Source organism: Benincasa hispida, chromosome 1 (genome assembly GCF_027475165.1).
Source record: "Benincasa hispida cultivar pf3 chromosome 1, pf3_genome.v1.1, whole genome shotgun sequence".
NCBI classification, from domain to species: domain Eukaryota; kingdom Viridiplantae; phylum Streptophyta; class Magnoliopsida; order Cucurbitales; family Cucurbitaceae; genus Benincasa; species Benincasa hispida.
Window position 1 is genome coordinate 74,834,236 of NC_143478.1, and position 17,201 is coordinate 74,851,436.

Here is a 17,201-nt window from a genome sequence, read left to right on the forward strand (position 1 = left end):
TTTCCTTTGAGAATTCTCCAACATTCATCCAAGCCTACTCTTTGGAACTCCCCCATAAAAGCTGTGTTAATTTCTTATATCAATATATTATAAACGCAATGCTATAAGAGCACAAACTGGTAAGAATTAGACAGTAATATGAATGGGTGATTCGAATTCCAACCATATCATCAAGCCAAAATATAAAACTTTTGGCATATCTTTCATAATTTTTAAAAACATGGAATCGAATTGTAGTTCTAGTACATCTTAACATCTAAAATACAAAGGATTTCTTATCAATAACTTCCAATTATACATTGTGGTCTAAGAAAGATTTGCCGATGTTGAGCAGGGCCCGGTGAAAGCAACATAATAAATCACATCATAATCTTCGTGGATTGATTGGGATATAAAACTAACCGGATATGTCACACATCTTCAATGAATAGTAGCTCTGCTTCAAACAAGCACTCCAGATTAACTTGGTATCATCTAATGCTGTAATTATGTCTTTAAAGGAGCCTTCTTTTCTCTGTCAGATATCCGAGCTGGACCAGTTGTATGCGACTTGAAACGACCTCTCCCTCCCTCTTCCTTTTCCTGAAAAATTCAAATTGCAGGTGTCATATACACAACCAAAATACAATAAAATATTTAATAAAGTCAAAATGAAAAGTGAGGAGTTGTTATAGGTCACAAAATGTTCGAATAATTACACTATGGACTATGGAGCGGTCCCAGTTAAATTAGCAAAGACGAACAACATTCTGTACCTTTTTCTTAACAATCTGAACCACATCCTCGTCATTTAGAACATGACCAAGGCCACAATGCTGTGGATAGTGGCGCGCACTTGTACCCCATACAAGCACGTATTTCACATCTTTAACCAAACTCCTGTGGATATGATTGCAAAAGTCCTCAACTGTACAGCCACCTCTATCCTAAAATTACATTCATGGAGAAATGACAACAAAAGGATTAAAACAAATACATTAATAAATGATTTTAGAAGGGAAACGGGAGGGTAATGCATACAGCAGAAAGAACAACTGGATCTGAGAAGTCAGGTTGCTGGCCTTGAGGCTTGGTATAAACTCTAACAAGGCCCATCTCCTCCCACATCCTAGATAGTAGTCTGTCCAAGTTCAACTGTGCAAATAACAGAAAAGAGAAACTCATTATGGTAAAATCCATATAGACTGGCAAGCCACGTTTAAACAACATATTTACTGCTTAGACTACCTTGAGTTCACACCAGATATGTGATGTGAATGCAACTTAACTACAGGTTTCGGCACTTGGGTAATATTTTATTACATAAACAAATAGAAGATTAGAGAAAACCAAAAAGAGATTGTGCATGTCAACACGCTACAGTTAAACTCAGAAGCTAAATTACTGATGGAGATTTTCAAGCGCAAGGATGCAAGACATGTTAATATGTTGGTCCAACATGGATGGGCAGACATTAAAGTCTCCACTCAAACTCAGTGGAAACTAAAATGATAGAACATACCTTGAGATTACAACTAATGACAACTGAATTGGGCTGGCGGGCTAACTTGTCTACGTCATCAATACCAACAACATCAATCTTGTTGTAGACATACACACACTTCATGTACTTACGGTTCCCCTCAATTACATCAATAAGATCATCAACCGTGGCATCCTCTCGAAAGAGTACCTAAAAAATCAACATAGTGGTCATGCAGATTGTCAAATAGAAAGAATGGCGTGAAACTAATCTAATACCTTCTATCTATGCAGAAAAAAAGAATCATGCAGAAGAAAGGGAAAAATCGTTCACATATACTACTTAAGACTTCGTGACCCAAAAGGTCAACCTCCAAATACCTAGACGTTGGAACCATCTGTCAGAGGCGATCCAACTGTGCAGGAGTTTTGGGCTCCAGATGGAAATCGAGGGCAAAAGTACAAAGTGGAACAAAGCGTCAGTTTTCAAATTTGGGGGATAAACTATAGTTAGTACAATCAACTTAGTTTATTGCTATACAAGTAATTAGAGATATCGCAATGGAGAGTGCAAAAATGGATGAATCCACCTAGTAACATGGATACTACCAGACAACTTCCCTAAGTGGAAGTTCAAATTTTTTTTAAAAAAAAAGAGGATGCAAATATGAACTTAGCTTAAAAGTGAAGCCATATTTTACTTCTATGAGGTTGTAGGTCTGAATCCATCCACCGCACATGAATATATTATTCTAAGGAAAATAAAAAAAAATAAAAGATAAAAAAAAAAGGCCAGTCTGCAATATGATTGGGTGACATAAGTCGGATCTGTCCTATTTCAGATCGGCATTGATGCCAACCACGAGCCTCTTTTAAGGTCAGACTTAAGCCAAAACAGTTCAGTAGAACTTGTTTTTCTTTTTCAACAACTCTCCCTCATCATAGTAAGTGGAAAGCTTTTTATATGCACTCTACATCTTCCGTCCGTGGACTATCACATCTTCAACCAGTTCTTCCAGTTCAGTAACATGGATTTCCCTTGCTTCCCAATAAATAAGAAATTGAAGGGGGGGAAAATGAGAATATCGAAGGAGGTAATCACAGATAATTCAGTCATCAAAGGAAGGTTCCAATGCAAGGAACATAGATCAGAAATTAAGGATGAAAACCAGTCACCTACATTCAGTTGAAAGCTATACCTCTGCATTGTGAATTTTGTATTCGTGTAGAATTTGATAGCACAACTTCTCGTCAACATGTGTTAAAGGAAGAGTACTATTGAATGAAATACCTCCTGTTTTTTTCTTCTTGAAATATATCTGCATATAAGAATTAAAGCAGAGATAATTGAAGTGCTAACTGATTAACCTGAACAAGAATGAACGAGAAGAATTTTCTATTTCAGCCAAATTGAAGTAAATATGGGAACACCGGTAAAGAAACTAGCAAAGCCAAAAACTTACTTGAGGTGGTCTCTTGTTCAAACGCAGACCCACTGCTTCCAGTTCTCTTGTTAGAATCTGGCGATGGCCCTCACTCTAGAGATTACATAGAAATAGCATATCATGAGAATGTGTTAGGATCCTCCCTAACAAGAGAAAACTCAATAACAAGGAATGGACTCAAGAACAATCAAGCATGAAAATATATTGAAATATTAAAAGAAATAGTAACAAGATAATACTCAGCACATTCTAGAGGGCTGAGAAATCCTCTCTCAAATTCCCAATTAGGAAATCCCACTAAATTCTTCACACCTTACTCTCACCTCTCTTCCCCTATTTATAACTAAAATTCATAACAAACTTACTATCTAATTACTCATATGTCCCTTCTAATCTCCCTGATAATATTCCTAATATATTTCTAACTAGGGATCTTACAATACTCCACCCTTCAAAGACACCTTGTCCTCAAGGTGTGCTTACAAATCACAAAATTGGATAACGTTCCTTCTCACACTTTTAACACACTCTCACTACCAGCTTCCTTGGAAAAAATTGTCTTCTCTTTAGCCTTGGAAATAAATTGAATTGAGTAATCTCACTTGCATTCAGCCCATCAGACTACCCAAGACCCTATAGAGACTTCCATAATCTTCCTTCTCACAAGGCACGTGACCATTATTAACAACTTGTATATCCACGGCCCAATTCACACCATTTTCTTTAAAATTGCCCATGAGCTTCCGTCCAGCCCCTTTCCTGCCATTCTAACAAATGGGCATCAATTTCATTATCAAACTCAAGCCCACTGAGTTCCTTTCTTCTGTCTTCAAGAATCTTTGCGTGGCCAACTTTCCATATTTCCAGCACCTCCCCTCTGGCCCATAACCCATATTCCCTTAAGAACTCAACTTCCTCATTTATACTAGGTCGCCCATTTGAAGTTAATTGCGCCTTTTTAAGCAAATTCAGCCCGCTAACTAATTCAGACTTAATATTGTAATTTTTTCCAGTCCATGGCCCCACCTCGTGGGTGTGTGTTTTGTTGCTCCAATTTCTCACAAAAAAGGCTGCCCCTTCCTTCCACCACCTTCTCCATTGACGGTAACCCCTTTTTTTTACCATCTTTAGCGTCTTCAGCTTCCTTGCCCATATCTGCAACCTGACGCCTTACTGTCCGATCATTTGGTCGCCCTCCTCCGCCACTCAGTAACTCGATTACTGCTTCTTCAATAGTTTGACGGGGTTTATTCGCTACAATGAGATGATAGACCGCCATGCTTACCTCAAGAAAAGCCCGTCCTAAGTGCACAAATGACTTTCCAATGCCACTTATGGTAGCCAATAAATAGGTTATCTGCCAAATCTTCCTTCGCCGTCCAACTTGCCTTTCTGCAAAATTTCCCCCTTTTCCCATTTTCGCCCTTCCTCTACTTTTCTGATGAAATTTCCATCGTTGGCCATTGATTTTAGGGTTCAATTTTAGTCCCATAACCCTAGAATTATGGTCATGATTCCATTCCCCTCCTATTGCCCAAAAGGTTGACACGTAGATTGCACTAGGGTTAGACTTTTCATTTCCCTCCCATTTTCGCCCTGGCCAATTTCGTTCACTTTCCATCCGAATATAACCATGGGCTAAGTAAGCCCATAACCTTCGGGTTGACATTCCCTTTCCATTTAAACGTCTCTCCTATAAGATTTTGACACGTCAGTGGTCCCCATCTTTCCCACGATCGCTCACCTTCCTCCTCCTCCATCTTCGTCGCGACTTCTTCTACCATGAACAATCCGATTACACTCATCGCCAACCACCTTCACCTTCGTCATTGGATCTAGCTATTGTCCTCTTTGTTTTTGGATCCACCATCATCTTAGCTACCGGTCAGCCTTCAAATCCGCCCACGTCATCTTCTTCCAATCTTTGTACGTAGCTCTGCCTCTCTTTGTGATTTCTTCATCAACTCCGGCCACCCATGCCATCGCCTCTGATCTTCATCTTCATTATCCTTATCTCTTCACTCTCGCACCTTGCGGCTTCTAAACCAACCTTTCTTCCAATCTTTTAGCCACCCCAGCCGCTGAACTACCAACGACTTCTTTTCCTTCATCCGACCGCCAAGTCGTTTTTCCAACCATTTGATAGCCGAAAAGTTATCCCTCCAACGTTTTTTCGTGTGTTTGCCAACTCCTCTTTTTGACAGTGTTGTTCTTCCTCCTTTAGGTGTTACTTCTGTCTCCTTCAATCAATGCATCCATTTCCAACAAGTTCTTATCTCCGGCCATCTTATCTTTCGTCACCGGCCATGGGTACGTGTGATCAGGTTTTGCATCTTCTTTCCAACTTCTTCATGAACGATCCTCCGATTCAACCTTCGTAAACTTGCCTCAATCTTATCTAGCATTATATTCTGATTCTTCTCTTTTCGTTACCCATGTTGGAGTTTCGCTCGATTCTTCGTCCTTTCCTACGATTGAACCACTGTCGGTCTTGATTTCCACTTCCAACTCGAAAATCTCATCTCGATTTTGCTCTACTCTTGGATCTCTAGAATTTTCTTGCAATTTCTCTTCATGGTTTTCTTCTTCCGCCATTCTACACTTGTTTATCTGCAATCCACTTTTGTGCTTGCTCCATGTCCATGGAGTTTCTCCTCGTTCCTCCATCTCACATTTGCAATCAGCATTCCATTGTAGCACTCACTCCCATGACCAACGAGCTTCTTCTTCCATTGCTAAAAAAAACATTACTCCCATGATTGAACGGCTCTAATACCAATTTGTTAGGATCCATCCTAACAAGAACAAACTCAATAACAAAGAATGGACTTAAGAACAATCAAACATGAAAATATATTGAAATATTAAAAGAAATAGTAACAAGATAATACTCAGCACATTCTAGAGGGTTGAGAAATTCTAGCACATTCTAGAGGGTTGAGAAATTCTATCTTAAATTCCCAATTAAGAAATCCTACTAAATTCTTCACACCTTTCTCTCACCCCTCTCCCCTATTTATAACTAAAATTCATAACAACTTACTATCTATTTATTCATATGCCCCTACTAATCTCCCTGCTAATATTCCTAATATATTTCTAACTAGGGGTCTTATATAATGTTGACTTAAATTACACCCATAAGAAGGTACTAACTAAACTAAGGAAATTACAATAAATTGATAGAACCCGGATATATTGAAATATAAAAAAGATATCAAAAATGCAAGATAAACCAAGTGTTTGAGGTACTTGGACCCTCCCAATCTTGAGATAACCCTCAAGCCCTAATTCATATGCCAAATATTGCTTGCCTCCTCCATTCCCTTTCTCCCTCTATTTATAACCAACAATTATAACTAACTCCCTATCTAATTCCTATTATGCTCTTAATACCCTAATAATCCCCTAATACTGATTCTATCATTACCGGCCCCTAAAACACACCTTGTCCTCAAGGTGTGGGTACACAATTTTTTTTTTTTTTTTAAGGAGTCATAAAAAAAAAACAACCACCCGAAGCTAATGTTAATATCAGCCCCAAAACTGCCTTTGAGAACGAATGGGCTGCCATTACTCCTTAAAGCCAGCCCATCAGCCCAACAAACAGCATGCCAAAATAACCCACGTGATGGCCAACTACCCAGATTCTTCTTCCTAACAACCCACGTGACTAGGGCTTCATTTCAGTTTCTTTTTAAAAAAAAAAAAATATTCTCTGCTTTTTCGTGAATCCCTCTCTCCTAACAACTCTTTTCGTGAACCCTTTTCACCATGGCCGCCCTTCACGAAGCTTGTGCCGCCGCTGGAATCAGTAAACGTTCACCTTGCTATTTTTTTTTTTTTCTTACGAAAATTGCAATGTCGCCATCTCCAAGTCCAGTTCCCCGGCCATTCACACGTTTGTCGTTGACCTCCATCAATGATTTCTTCACGATACTCCGTCGGTGCCTACTCTCGATTTTTGTCTCTAAGAATCAAAGGCGACCTCTCTTCGGACCTCTATGACACCACATCAATCCCTCTGCGGCCTCTTCTCGACCCTTGCATCGACCTTTCTTCCAAATTTTCATCTTGGCCCACACTTGCACATATGGACGACTGTCTCCGCTGGCTATTACTCTTCTTTGATTTTTATTTTCGTGTGAATCGTCCACCCACGCCACCGCTTCGCGGTTCTTGCGACGACGCCTCCAACTTTTCATCTCTACCCTTCGAAGCCACAATCGCCAACGATTTCCCTTGAAACGTCTTTGGCCACCGATTGCTCCTTGCCGGCAGATCTCTTGCAAACTCCTTGCCTCTTCTACTTTAAAACCACTCTCTGAACTTCAGTAAGTTTTCGAATGTCGTCGAACTGTCGATTGGCCCTTCGTCTTCATATTCTTCGGTAGTTTCCCCATCTTTTTATTCTTTTTTATACTGCTTTTACAGAAGCCATGTGTTCTGGTTTGTTGTACATATCTTCTCCTTTGCTTCTGCTCGGCCTTGTTTTCCCTCTTTTCCTTAATTTTTTTCTTCACATGATGATTCAGAGGCCTCGTTCTTTCTTCTCCCTCATTTGTTGGAGTGTTTTTCTCGTCCTCGATGATTGATTGTGCAATTTTTTGCACAGGATCAGTTTCCATCACATTTTTCTTTGATTCCACTGAGGCTGATTCCATAATTCCTCTCTCTTCATCGGTTGTCATTCGCTCTGATGAAGCACCTTGATCACCGCCCATCCAAGTCTCCAGGCGATATAAAACCAGATTCAACTGATTCAATATAAATTCAAGCTTCTTGCTAAGCTTTCTAAAGTGCAGATTCATCTTCTCCTCTATTTGAGCTTGCTTTTCTTCCACAGCGATCATTCTGCTCTCCATTTTTCCCACCATGCCCAAAAAACTGCTCTGATACCAAATTGATAGAACCCGGATATATTGAAATATAAAATAGATATCGAAAATGCAAGATAAACCAAGTGTTCGAGGTACTTGGACCCTCCCAATCTTGAGATAACCCTCAAGCCCTAATTCATATGCCAAATATTGTTTGCCTCCTCCATTCCCCTTTCCCTCTATTTATAACCAACAATTATAACTAACTCCCTATCTAATTCCTATTATGCCCTTAATACCCTAATAATCCCCTAATACTGATTCTATCATAAATATATTATAGGAAGTGCTTGTCAACTGCTTATAAACAGTAGAATTTCCAATAATATTAAATAATCCTTCAAAGAAGTAGCATATGTTGGTTGTCATTTTCAAATGGTTAATTAATAACATTAAGATACCCAATCACCATAGTACCAGTAAAAACTTTAAAAACAAAATCTTTCTAGCATATCTGGGAAATAATTGCTTGTGAAGAGACCCATGTGACCGTCAGGTAATTGAGAAGGGGCATTATTCTCTTAACAAAAACCATGCAAGAATATGTATAAAAGACTAGAAAATATGAATTGGTATTAGGCTAGGCTTTCGGACAAAAGTAATTATAGCAGGCAGCAGCTAACACATCCAATAAATTATAAGCACCAATGCACCATACAGTTATAGTAATTGAACAACTACATTAGATATTTTCTTGTTATTGTCCCAGATTTCCTGTGAATTTTTTTTAGATAAGAAACCAAACTTTCATTGAGAAAGCAAAAGAATGTACAAGGGCATTAAAAAAAATATCCCACGAAAGGAATCCACTACAACCTACAACTAAAAGAAAGGTAGCCAATCCAAAAGAATAAGACCTAACTGATACTTAAAATATGATTCACAGAAGCCCATAAAGAGGCATTAATCTCACAACCTCCTAGACCTCTTCCAGCGACCTCTAAACCCCCTAAAGATCCTACTAATATCCGTCACACTCCCCACAAAATTGAGAAACATGCCTACGATAACACTCATTCCTTATCACAAAAGGGGGAGTTCATCAGAATCTCCTCAATCAAACAATGACAATTCCCATTACACACCCACACCACCGCAAACACAATGAAGCACCAACTCCAAAGAGAGGGAGCAATTTGATAGCCCCATAAGAGATGGTCAAGATACTCCTCATAACATCTGCAAAGAACACACTATTGCGACCAAAACACAAAGGTAGAGTGTTGTTGGATAAGATCTTGAGTTTTCACTCTCCCATGCAAGATTTGCTAGGCAAAGAACCTCACTTTCTTAGGAATTCTAGTCTTCCAAAGGAAGGAAAAACTAAGGCTACCTAAATAGGAGAAAGGAAACAAACCAAATGGAAAAAAGAACAACAGGTGAACTCCTCAGACGGGAGAGGATTCCAAATCCTAACATCCATTCTCCCTAAACAAACCCTCTGATAAAAGATAATTGAAAGAAGGCCCACAACCTCCAGAGTATCATAATCAGAAAATGGGCGTAAAAAACCCAAAGTGGGCGAAGAAAACAAATCCTGGGAAGATAACATCAAGGCTACTGAATGCAACCTCATGTCAGACAAATTCAATTATACAGCCTTAATTTTGGTGTCGAACATTAAAGAGTGAAATAATTCAACATATACAAGAAAATTTGGTTAAAATCAAAAGCACATTCAAAGAATATGGCTGTTAAAACTTACTTTTGAGGCATCAAGAACCATCAAGACTAAGTCTGAAGACTTGGAAACGGCAATAACCTGTGTAAAATAAAGTTCATGTAGCATCCATGATATATTGAATATTTAAAAGGGAAGTGGACTGAGTGGCTAAAACAAAAGGACTATAACCAATTACTCTTCAAATAAAATAAACAAAACATGAGATTATACCACCTCAAATGGTTAATCATGTACTATAAGCCTACAACAAAAAAAAATTAGAAACTAATTTACCTGTCTACCACGCCCCTTTCCTTCAGACGCACCTTCAATAATTCCAGGAAGGTCAAGCAGCTGAATTTTGGTATCATTGTAGTGTATAATCCCAGGGATGCAAGTCAGCGTTGTAAACTCATAGGAGGCGGCTTCTGATTGAGTGCCCGTCAACATTGTTAAAAGTGTGGACTTTCCCACACTACAAAAGGAAAAAGGAGACTTGTCAGATTGATTCCTTTAATACAAACAATGCTATTCCATATATGAATAGACCAGGATTGCTTAATAAGTAACACGTACTTTAAGGCATAATGGAACCTGCAACTCAATTATAATAAAATTTGACAACCACATTAATTTTAATTAATTAATTAATTATTATTATTATTATTAATAACAACAACTAGTTTCATATGAATTTCCTTCGAGGAGGAGGACATCCAATAAAATTGGAATAATGCAACGACAATTAGTATATCCCCTCGCAAGGATGACATGCACAAAACTCTTGTTTATTATCAAAAGAAAAGAGAAGAACTATGCATGCATAATAAGAAAATATACATTATCCTTACAAGTTTATGGCAACATGAGCTTGTATCATTCATATTCATCACTGTCTATATGCATAAAGATAAAGCATTAAAACTTATGGTCATCAAGTTTATGGTGCCATTGTCAGGAATTGGTAGCGGTTAGTGTTGAAAATGAAATAAAAAAGAATAGTGTTGGTTTGGAGACGAACATCCACAAGATCTGAGCATATAGGTTCAAAAAGCTCTTATGGTCAAGTTTTGTTCAGAGCACCAAGCCTGGTGTCTCCTTCCATATCAAATTCAAGTATCTCTTTTCTACAGTTTTAAGAGAAATAACTATCGTAAAAGTGAGAACAGGAAAAACCTTGGAAATCCAATGAGTGCAACACGCCCATGGCCATATTTTGTAACTTCAAAACCCTCTCCACCTCCACTTGAACCCTGAATGCATCAGGTTAAAAATGGTAAATATGAAAGCCAATTTTTCACAAATCCCACCATACAAGGGGGCTAAGAAGAAATATCCAGGAGCATCTTAGCAAATTTAGCACGGACTAAAATAAGTAATATGAGAATTTTAAACACCCTGATTAATAATATCAAATTTATTTTGCTTGGATATCAAAACACTACAAAAATGTCTGCTTTGATAACATGAAATTTCATTCAAAAAATGTGTGTAATATGAACTAGATTTAGAACAAGTTTGGGATTGGAGTTGACCGTACAAGAAAAACACATAACGTTTGATAATAATGGTTTGGATTTATAATTTCTTTGGGAAGAAGAAGAGAAAGAAGAAGAAGATGATGGATTGCTTGAGTAATAATAAAAGAGGCTATATTGAATTAAATTTTGAATTAATCAGAAAACGACTCGTAGTAGGATGAAATTACTTTTAAGAGTTCCAAAAGCAACACCAAGTGCCTATTCGCCGAAGCACTAGAACGCATAGAAAACTATCAATTCCGAAACAGATAAGTGACAACACCACGAGGGAAGCAGATGCATTCTTCCGGGTCTCACTTAAACAAAGCTTACAAACTAAAAGAAAGAATCAGCAGACATGGAGGAACACAAGATATCCATACTTTTGGAGGCTCTAACAACTGCGTCCTCAACTTTGCTATCTTTGCCTTGAGCTGACCAAGATGATATTCTGCGGTTTGAGAAAGTAATACAAAAAACCGTTTTGAACATTTAGACCAGAAAAAGTAAATACAAATTGTGGTATATGCACAACTCACGTAAAAGGAAGAGACTGATGACAACAGATTAATGAACCAAATACCTGTGGCCTTATTTTTCTGAGTACGAGCCATCTCGGCCTCGATTTCTTTAATTCTTTCAATTATTCCCATTTTGCTACGTCTTCAACTGCAAAACCACAATCGAAGCACCAACACAAGAAGAAGTAAGATATATGTTGTGTTCAACCGAATTTACCTTCAAGAAAACAACAGAAAACAATGTACGTTGATCGACACCAATGAATGCCTCAGTGGAGTATTGACTTCGGACCAGTCTCCGTTTTGCTGATCGATAAATTTCCAAAATAACAAAAGAAAATGAAAGAAAGAAGATCATAATTACGAATTCAAGTTCACGTCCAATTATAAGCATCAACGAACAGCAAGCTACAGTTATTAATGGATAATTCAGAAGGCTACAAATCAACCGGAAGAAGAAAGAAAATGATGGAGCAAATTAGTTGAATATGACTCACTGTGATCGACTAGGCGAGGATCCGTGGAGCTTGAAGGACGGAGAAGGGGGGAAGGAGGAAGAAAAGCGCCAGGCCAAGAACAAGAGAGCATGGCCAGACAGAGTAGGTCTTTAAAAATCAGATTTAACAGTACTGGGCTTTTCAAGAGGCCCAGTTTCATTCAAAATGTCTACTTTTATTTAAAATAATTTTAGGGTAAATGGGTCATTGCAATGGTGGAAATTATAGGAATGATAATTAAGTTGGACCTTTAATATTAATATTATTGTTTTCAAAATTTATTAGAGAAATATGGTTGTTTGAAACTTATTAGAGAAATATGGTTGTTTTGGGAGTTCGAGGCTAGAGGTCGAACGTTGAGAACTCGACTAATGTGGAGGTCGAACGTTGAGAACTCGACAAACAAAGAAAAACTTGGAAACAATACATAGGCCGAAACTTCAATCCTCGACAAGGGAAATCTCGCGAATCTCGCTTAGGTTGTCGAAGATTGAAGTTTTGACACACATCCACCCTCGAGATTGCTGGTTTATTACTTTTCTTTTTCCCTCATAGAGGAAATAAAGTAATGAGATGGTATACTACATGTATCTGGGTATACTATATGTATCTTTGTACTCGAGCTACTTCTAACAACCTATGCATTTTTTATCATTTCGAATTAGACGGAGGCTTGTAGGATTAACGTGAGGGAGTGGGGATGGCTATATTTCTGGGAGCCAACTCCAGACGAATATGAAGCGCATGGATACAAGTTATGCCTTGGAATGAAAGACAATTCCAAATTAGCTTTGTCTACGAACAAAATTTTGTATATTAGGTTGTCGAAAGTTACACACATGTCGAAACTTCAAATCGATTAAGGAGATAAGTGGGCTGAAGCAGATTAAGGAGAGAGCGAGATTCAAAGCGAGATTTTAGGAGAGAGCGAGATTCAAAGCGAGAATGTTGGAGAGAGCAAGATTTAGTTTATATTGACTAATCTGACTAACATTGAACTTCGTAAAATGAAATGATTGAATAATTGAAAAATGAGATTATTCAGGAATACACATTGAATGCTAAGATTACGAATTGAGTTTCTCGTAGTAGATCCATAATCAAAAAAGTGTTTGTGATTGTTCCAGAAGAAATGAAAGCTAGTAATCATTAATTGTAAAATAACAGCAATAACAGAGAAAGCAAGATATTGAGAGAGAGCGAGATCTTAGGAGAGAGCGAGAGTAAAAGAGCAAGATCTTAGGAGAGAGCGATACTGAGAGAGCGAGATCTTAGGAGAGAACGATACTGAGAGAGCGAGATCTTAGGAGAGAGTGAGAGTGAGAAAGCAAGATCTTAGGAGAGAGCGAGATCTTAGGAGAAAGCGAGACTAAAAAAGCGAGATCTTAGGAGAGAGCGAGAGTCTTCACTTTATTTGAACTTTCCATAGAAATATATATAAAAAAAGAGAAAAAATAGCTAATAATCATACTATAATTGAATAATCATTAGACTATAATTGAATATATTAGATTATTATACTATAATTGAATAATCATTAGACAATAAATTGAATATATTAGATTATTATACTATAATTGAATAATCATTAGATAACAAATTGAATATATTAGATTATTATATTATAAATTAAATATATTAGATTATTATAATGTAAAACTTTATTGATTACAAAAAAAAAAATGAATATACAATAGATTATTATAAAAAAAATTGAATATACAATAAATTATAATAAAAAAAATTGAATATACAATAAAATGAATATATAATAAAAAAAAATATTTATTATTCAATCTCTAACTATCTGGAGCCCGTCTTAGTAACGAAGGACACTTCCTTCGATTATGCCCTAACTGGTTACAAAATCCACATCGTTATCGAGTGGCTGGTTCTGTCCAATCCATCTCGTTGTGATAACGTGAACTTTTCGGTCTACCAAGTCTTCTCAACAACGATGGATCAGGATGTAAGACAGGCATATTAAGGTGCGTGGTCCAATAATCTTCATGCGATACAGGTTGAAATTGAGGAGAGTAACATTCAGCATACGTTGATAATTTATAGTAGTCCTTAATAAAATCTTCGTAGTTCATGTTAAAATGTGAGCAAACGGCCATAAAATGCGAGCATGGAATATCGAATGCTTGCCACTTGTTACATGAACAGTACCGCTCGGTATGGTGGCTTGTTCGAGATCACTAAGTATGAAACACCTAAGAGAAATTGTAACACACGAAAAGGTATGTTTAATTTCAGATCGACATGCTGGTATAATTGCAGCAGTGAACAACCCAGCAAATGGTTGGACGGGACCAAAATGTCATCATTTCTGCTTACGACATATCTTCAGCAACTTCAATAAAAAGTATAAATTTAATTCATTGAAAAATTATGTTTATCGTGCCGGGTGTCAATTTCAAATTCAAAAGTTCAACAAAGCAATTGAAGATATCAAAGGAATAAATCGGAGTTGTCTAAGTTTTTTTGACAACATTAGTTTAGAGCAATGGACTCAAGCACATGATGGAGGATTCAGATATGGGTGGATGACAACAAATCCATTGGAGTGCATAAATGGAGTCCTCAAAGGAGCTCGAATGTTGCTTATAAATACTCTTGCTCGGATAACATTTTTCAAATGCGTGAACTATTTCGAGAAAAGAAGAGCAGAAATAAGGGATGCATTGAAGCGTCAAGATAAATACACCTGGTAAATATTATTTTTTATATATATAATTTATTAATACTTTATTTCAAACATATTTTATAATACTAAGTAGAGTAAAAATCTAGGTACGCACACGACAAAATAAATAAATGGGCTGCACGATTTAGTAAACATGAAGTACAATCATACGATCGGTATGAAGGTGTGTTTCATGTGAAGATCGACCATCATAGTCTCAATGCCAAAGGAAACAGGTCCGAGCGGTACTATTCATGTAACAAGTCGGACAGCCACACATGTAGTCAACCAGTATAGATACATGTTTGATCTGCTTCAACCTGAACAGGTACATTACACTAAACCTAATTGATTATTTTATTTACATTTTTATTGTATTTGTCTTTAATATTCTCTAATATAATATTTTGTATTTTAGGTTATTTGGGAGCCGTACAAAATTATTATGCATACTTTGCCTAATTTTTGTACGAATGGTCAAAACATATAGCGGACGATGAGTCCTCTCATATGTTTTCACATTGGTGGGTGGCATCTTCCTGACAGGATGATAAGACAATTCGGTTCTCAGCAGGATGTCTCATCGCCTTGTAATATTGAACTCGTACTGCATGATATTGACCTAAGGACTGGAGATTGGTCCAAAAAAGTTGCACATTTGTTAGTGTGATGGCACTATCATACAAGGTTTATTGCAGTGGGGTTTCTCTTAAACAGTTTGACACAGATATTACTCAAGAATATATTCATTGGTATAATAGTATCACAAGGCACTACGTCACTCGTCTGGGAGCAACTGTGGGTCATCTGGTAAATGAATGAATATTATCTAATTATTTTTAATTTAAATTTATTTTAAATATGGTCTAATTGTTTTATAATTCACAGAGATTGAACAACAGTAGACTCCGTGAGGTTGCGAATGATCCGAACCAGGTTCTAGCTATATGTAGTGACAACCAAAGCTATATGGAGGAAATTCATTATATGTACAATATACCTATTGTTCCTCCACCAGCTCCTAGACGTAGAGGACCTGTTCGAGAAGAGGATGAGTTTGATGAGGTTGCACATAATGTGGAAGAGTTGCCCCCTATGACGCAGACGTAGAGTCAAACTGATTATGTTAGTCCGATGATGATGATGTCAGCATTTGGTTCAGGACATTATGACTCAGAGGCTGATCCTTCGTCTTCATACGTGCATGGACATGGTCGGGGTCATGGAGAGCATAATGAATATTTATATTATGAAGTACCTGCAGAGGTACCAGAGCAATATCAAGAAGAACCCGAGCAACCTCAAGTTCGAAGTCGACGACGACAACCAGCTCGAAATCGACGACGTCCGCCTTGTGAGACACATTGATTTTTGTAATTATTTTTATATAAATGAGATATTTAATTTACATTTTTTTTTATTTTTATGAGTTATTATTTTTTTAATTTATTCTTTTTAGAGTTTAAATAAAATAATAAAATATTTTTAGATTTTTTTTTATAAAATGGAAAATTAAAAAAAAAAGAAAAAGAAAAGAAAGGATTAGAAAGAAGAAGGTGGAATGTGTGATAATTAAAAAGGGAAAAAAGGGAAATTTGTACGGTATTCTCGCTCTCTGTCAAAATCTCGCTATTTCGCTCTCGCTCTCGCAAACTCTCTCTCTCAAAATCTCGCTCTCTCTCATAATCTTGCTCTCGAATTTGATTGGGAAGTTCAGTGGCAAAAAGAAGGAGATTCATTAGTTCGTTATTTAGTTAGACTTGCTGAGATGAAAAAATCCGTAAAAATTATTTAACAAGCTTTGGAAGGAATTCCAGGGGGACCTTATGAAAATTTAGAAATACGATCTTTTGATAGAGGAAGGTCTCCGGAATGATAATTAAACATACTCAATAATAATGTTAGGAAGGGCAAGGTCGAGGGTTTAAAGTTCGACGTACAAATGAAAGGAAGGTTAAGTCGAATTTTCAACCCTCGACTTATTTAAAAAAAATAAAAAAAACAACAATATTTTTACAAATAGTTTGAAAACAACAATATTTTCCTAAATAGTTTCTAAAAGAACAATATCTTTTTAATTTTCCCTAATTAAGTGTGTAGCAACATTATTTAAAAATTATAAATATAATAAAATCTATTAGTGATAGATTCCATCACTAATAGAATTCTATCAATAACATAGTCCATCATTAATAGACTTCAAGAGTTGATATAAACTTTTTTATATCTACAATTTTTTTTACATTGTATTTATCTGCTAATATTTTGGACCTAATTGTTATATTTGTAATTGTCCTTTCTACTTTAATTTATTTCAGGACAATGGACAACGTGAAGAATTGCTAAATCTAAATAGTTAAACTTACTATTTTTTGGAGCAAAATGAGTTAAATGCATATTTCAACTTATGTGACGAATGTATCCTTGGTATAGTTTCATGCTTTTAAACTTTCACCCTCATATTTTAAAATTATTGATAACATGTGCTATCTCGCTTGACTTAATTCAAGTTTGTTTCCTATATT

At 36.7% G+C, this 17,201-nt stretch overlaps 1 protein-coding gene across 3 annotated transcripts; it reads right to left on the reverse strand.

Annotated features, from left to right (window-relative positions):
* Nucleotides 1-167: 167 nt before the first annotated feature.
* LOC120082547 (developmentally-regulated G protein 2) lies at nucleotides 168-12,141 on the reverse strand. Of its 3 annotated transcripts, none has more exons than XM_039037764.2 (13): nucleotides 11,988-12,141; nucleotides 11,737-11,796; nucleotides 11,553-11,638; nucleotides 11,353-11,420; nucleotides 10,626-10,702; nucleotides 9,744-9,924; nucleotides 9,492-9,548; nucleotides 2,925-2,999; nucleotides 2,661-2,780; nucleotides 1,502-1,672; nucleotides 1,021-1,134; nucleotides 756-926; nucleotides 168-582 (listed from the first exon to the last, which is right to left on the reverse strand). In XM_039037764.2, exons 3-13 carry the CDS (start codon nucleotides 11,620-11,622, stop codon nucleotides 487-489), a joined length of 1,200 nt encoding a protein of 399 aa, XP_038893692.1. In that variant the 5' UTR covers nucleotides 11,623-11,638; nucleotides 11,737-11,796; nucleotides 11,988-12,141; the 3' UTR covers nucleotides 168-486. The 3 variants fall into 3 exon arrangements, with proteins under 3 accessions (XP_038893692.1, XP_090167441.1, XP_038893701.1); XM_090311315.1 differs by having other exon boundaries at nucleotides 11,737-11,898; nucleotides 11,988-12,068; XM_039037773.2 differs by lacking the exon at nucleotides 11,737-11,796 and having other exon boundaries at nucleotides 11,988-12,124.
* Nucleotides 12,142-17,201: the final 5,060 nt, after the last annotated feature.